Source organism: Hemibagrus wyckioides, linkage group LG29 (assembly GCF_019097595.1).
Source record: "Hemibagrus wyckioides isolate EC202008001 linkage group LG29, SWU_Hwy_1.0, whole genome shotgun sequence".
Classification (NCBI taxonomy): Eukaryota; Metazoa; Chordata; class Actinopteri; order Siluriformes; family Bagridae; genus Hemibagrus; species Hemibagrus wyckioides.
Window position 1 is genome coordinate 8259837 of NC_080738.1, and position 5000 is coordinate 8264836.

At 40.4% G+C, this 5000-nt stretch overlaps 1 protein-coding gene across 6 annotated transcripts in view; it reads right to left on the reverse strand.

The window, feature by feature from the left end:
* adgrl3.1 (adhesion G protein-coupled receptor L3.1) overlaps positions 1–5000 on the reverse strand; it is a 221147-nt gene that overhangs the window by 51246 nt on the left and 164901 nt on the right. For all 6 annotated transcript variants that reach the window (XM_058384529.1, XM_058384528.1, XM_058384526.1 and 3 more), the window contains exons 13-14: positions 4279–4484; positions 4021–4197 (exon numbers count right to left, since the gene is read on the reverse strand). In XM_058384529.1, the coding sequence (XP_058240512.1) occupies positions 4021–4197; positions 4279–4484 (383 nt within the window). The remainder of the gene's footprint in view (positions 1–4020; positions 4198–4278; positions 4485–5000) is intronic.

The window sequence follows — 5000 nt, forward strand, 5'->3', positions numbered from 1 at the left end:
GGCTGCACAACATAGCTATAAAGCACAAAAGCACAACCTGCTCAATTAGTTGCAAGCAGATGTGGTGTAAAAGGAATAAAAATGCTGTTACAGGTAAATAATTCACTTAAGTTTACTATCAACACATCATGTAATGTGATCAGGGACTCAAAATATTTATACTGTTATCTCATGATGATGTTACTACCAAGAATGTTATTTATAGTTTTTGTGTGTCCCTTGAAATTTACGATATTCCTAATTTTTAACTCCATTAGACTGACTGGCCTGATGGTACGAGCAGATGGTGTGTTGCTGTGTCTCAATTTTTTTTTTTTTTTTTTTTTTTGGTAAAGACATGCAGTTTTCTCAACAAGCCAGGGTCGGTTTGCTAATGTTGCTTTTCCTTCAATCATTAAAATGGCTGTGTGAATCTAACAGGAACAATAGCTCCAACGTCTGTGTGAATCTGCAGTTCGTCTCGTTGCACTGTGCATCGTATTTTTAATTACTGTAGATGAGACTTTTTGTTTCTTGTTAAGGCTTTTTCAAGGTTTTTGTTTAGGTGAAATCAACAAATACACATTTACAATAATTACCACCTACTACCTAATTCTCCTGACACACTCATTACATCCCACTACAAAAGAAAAAATCTCAACTCATTCCATTTGTAATCAAATTCTTCATCGCCACATACCTCTATAATCATATACTTCAGCTATAATGTGAGTTCTTGACAGTTGATCTAAATTCCCAGCAAAGCTAAACGTTAACAGATGTCTATCTATCTATCTATCTATCTATCTATCTATCTATCTATCTATCTATCTATCTATCTATCTATCTATCTATCTATCTATCTATCTATCTATCTATCTATCTATCTATCTATCTATCTATCTATCATCTATCTATCTATCTATCTATCTATCTATCTATCTACCTACCTACCTACCTACCTACCTGCTGCAACTAGTACAACTAGTATCATCAGAGTTATAATGCTAGCTAGCACATAGAGATTAGGAATTAAGTTGTTGTTATTTAGCCTGTGCCATGAATTCCCATGTTTCTTAGTTCCTTTGTGAAGTTCCTTTGTGATAAAATCTGTGTGTGATTTCTTCTTGTACATCTACTTTGTACTTCAGATTCTAGCACAGGATTTATCAGGATAAGTAGTTATACTTTTAGTTAAGTAAACAATTTCTATGAGCAAATACATGTTCTGATGCCTTTGGCCTCTTCAGTGTTGTTCCTGGAATCATCATTAGTCTCAGGACTTTCAGCATCAGGTCATTCATCATCTTGTGTCCAGATGGCTAACAAACTACTTGGTTCTCGCCTTCTGAGGCACAGTCACTGTCAGTAGTAGTCTCCATCTGACTTGCTTGCACTTGCTGACCAACCTCTCATACTTGACGAGTTTCCTTTCAACGCCTCATTCCAGCAAACTTCCCAAGGGACTGTCAGCTCGCTGCAGCATGACAACTCGCCTTGTGGATTCAGACATGAGAAGGATGTCTGGTCTCAAGGTGGTGACCACAATGTGCTGTGGGAACTTGAGCTGCTTCTCCCAGATTTAACAAAAGGTCCCAGTCCCTTGAGCAGGCCAAGGTTCCAGCCGGTGTTCTGCAGATTTAATCTTGGGCTCTCTACATGCCGGCTGAGCAGATCTGATGAACATATTTATGGCCAGAGATCTCTGTAACTTCAGTCTTAAGCCACTTTGATGTAACTGCTCCAGGGGAGAGTTGTTGTAATAATTACCAATGTGATCTCAGGTTCTAACCTGTAACTGCTTGTGCGGAGGAGGGCCATATGCATTTGCAAGCCACAACACTGACAGGTTGTTCATGTTCTCTAGGGCCTCTCTGATTAGTTAAATTACCATTTGATGGATCTGTATTTGGTGTCACTTTGTGACAAACCTTTATTTTTTTATATTAAATAACTTGTTTTTGCTTCAAACCATTGAACTTGAACTCATTCTTGTTGTTCAAAAATGAGCCTGGTAGGTTGATAAGGAGATATGGAGATATAGTGAGTACTTCAAGTCATTTATAATACATGGCTACATGTTTCAATAGCACATGCTCACATGTAATGGACAGCCATTGTTGTTTTCCTTCAGGTTTTATGTTTGATGCTCTTGCTGGTGCATCCGTCCCATTTTTGTCCAGTAGCTGGGGTTAGACCGTGCCAGGGAAACAAACCTGGGCCATGGGGGTGACAGCATAGGAGCCTAGCAGCTATACCACCAGGGAACTTCCTTTTGTTTAATGAAAATAATATATTTTAATGTACCTTAGCCAATGGTTTTCACTTGTTAAGTCCTATAACATGCAATAGAACTACTATTCTTTACTGTACTTTAGTGCTCTGCACTATCCTCTCCATCTATTCTCTGTATCTACTTTCTCGAACTTCTTCAAACTAAATCCTCTCATGTCTCATGGTACTGCTAGCTTTTCTTTTTTCTTGGAATATACTGTACATATACTCTTCAATTTTTTTTTGCCACCACTACTCCTCAGTGCTCCAAACACCCTGGCATTCCTGAGATATCCCCCTCTGGATGATGTATCAATGAAGCTGTCGTTTGAGAGGAAGATGCACAGCTGGTTGGAAACTATCCTGAAGAAATTCTTGGCTTCAACACTCAGTGGGGATACGATGCGGAACTGAATGATTTGCTTGAAATTCTCCACCTTGGGGATCCAAATCCCTCCTGCAATTCTCCAATGCATTAGAATTTTGCCCCTTCTCCAGATGACTCGCAAGATCTTCCACAGCCATAGCAAAAGTTTAGGACAGTGCTTAAAGACCATGTAAGTGATACCACCTGGCCTTGGAGTGAAGTTCGATTGGGTTTTGCACAATGCCTCCTAAATTTCTCTCAGCTTCAGCTATTGCTCGTCAAACTGTAAATCTGGTTAGGAGACACAATCAACATTCTACATTCTCCCAAGTCCTTTACATTTTCCTTTATGTAGTGCCTCAAGGCCTTAAGCTTCTGCCTGATGCTATGTATACTTACCCTTTTTTAGTTTTTGAAGTAAGATTGCTTGGCTCCTTTCCCTTCCTAATCTCCAAATCTCCAAAGCTTCTTGTTGATTTCTGCCATAAATTGATTGTCTATGTCTCTGTCAACCTGTCACCACATGGGTGACTTGTTCTGGCATGGCTTCCTCGCCTCTGGATCTGCCTCTTCTCTGGCTTGATGCTGGGGGAATCCATTTGTAACACTTGCAGGTTCTATACACTGTGGGGTGACTTGGGGCATGGTCCCTCCTGTGACTCATTAGGCTGAACACTTGTGCATTGTGCTGCTCTTGCTCCCACCAAACCCTTCCTCCTAGACTGGTGGATCTTTAAGCTTTGATTATTCTTGCGGATCTTGCCACATGGGCATCACTTGCTTGTTGCTTTGGTCTGCTACCCTTGGGTTCGTTCAGATGGACTGCCCATCCTCTCTCCCCGTCTTGGACACCCCTGGGGGTATGCCTACATCGGGTTCTCTGTAGCTTGCTTGGTACTCCTCATTATAGAGGATACAGAATAAGTTGTCAGCTCTGCCCCAGTTGCCATCTCTCTGGGCTGTCTCTTCAGTAATCACTATGCTTTTCATGCTTGTCTATCAGTCTTTCTTGGTCCTTGTAATTTTACCATCTGATTATATCTGATTTGGTCATATAGTTATCATACAGTGAACTTTTAACCTCAGACCATCCCTAGTCGGTACAGTTTAACAAGGTGTATCTATAATGAGATGGAATGATTCAAAATGAGCAAAGCCATCCTTTAATGTAACAAAATCTTCCTTTCTAGTAAGGCTGAAAAGTGCTAAAAAGCTTTAACCACACTAAGATACCCAGATGATGACAAGTGCCAAAATATTTATGAAATAATAGTGATGACAATGAAATATCACCTCAAATGACAGGATGGTCAGATCATGGGCAATTAGAGTGTGTGCTTTATATATTTTTGGTCTCCACAAGGACAAGAATTTTTAACTTGGGATGACATTTTGCTCACCTTCACCTCCACATGAGCCATGAGCACAGCAAAGTTGGTGAGATGTGTGCAGGAGCAGGAGGTGTGTGTGCTGTTTGTGTCACCCAGCCTGCAGTCCTGCGTTGACCAGTAGCCCGTCATGGTGCGTTTGGAGTAGCTCCAGAATGAGCAGTTGGGGTTGAAGTTGGACTCTGACTTCTACGAGGAAAGGACACAATTTGTTCTTGATGCACTTAGATCACAGATAAGAGCAGTTACGAGTGGGATTGTGTGCGATACCTGCAAATGGCTGACAACAAAGCGGACAGGTTCGGACAAGTAGATTTTGTTGCTGTCCTTGTTTATGGCTGCTGTTATTACAGGCGAGTTGACAATGAGTGAGTAGTTGGGGTAAGCTGCTTCGCTTCCCAGCCGCACACTCGCATTCTCTGTGGACAAATACTGCCCCAGATTCCTGTACAGAACCAAAGCCATACGGATCTCACCTGAGGAACACACAACAGAAAGAGTTGGGTTTGTGCAATAAGCAAAATCTAGCACACATTTCTTAAATCAGAGAAAGTAGAAATAATTTTTATGGGGTTAAGAAAAGTAAAACAAACCAGTAGAAGAATTTCTGTGTTTCCCTTTGAAATGATTTAAAGTTTATTCAAGTTCTACCTGAGCACTCGTAGCATTAAATAGCTTAAATGACTAGCCAAAAACATTGTGATTGTAATTACCTGGTATGTTTTTGGCATCCATTAAAAAAAATTCTATTGTTGAGTTGTTTTTGGAAGAATTGTACCATCTAAACCAATGGAGTTCATTAGAAAAGCTGTGGACGAGTTAAAAACAAACAGCAAGTGCACAGATCTAGCCTAAGGGTAGTTGTTGGGGCAGTCAATAAACATTTAGGCAAGAAGTAATTTCGTTGAGCGCTTTCATGAATTCTTCAGTCCGAGCTGTTTATATATTAAGCTTTAAATGTGGGTAATTCGTCCCAGAGATGGGAATCGTTT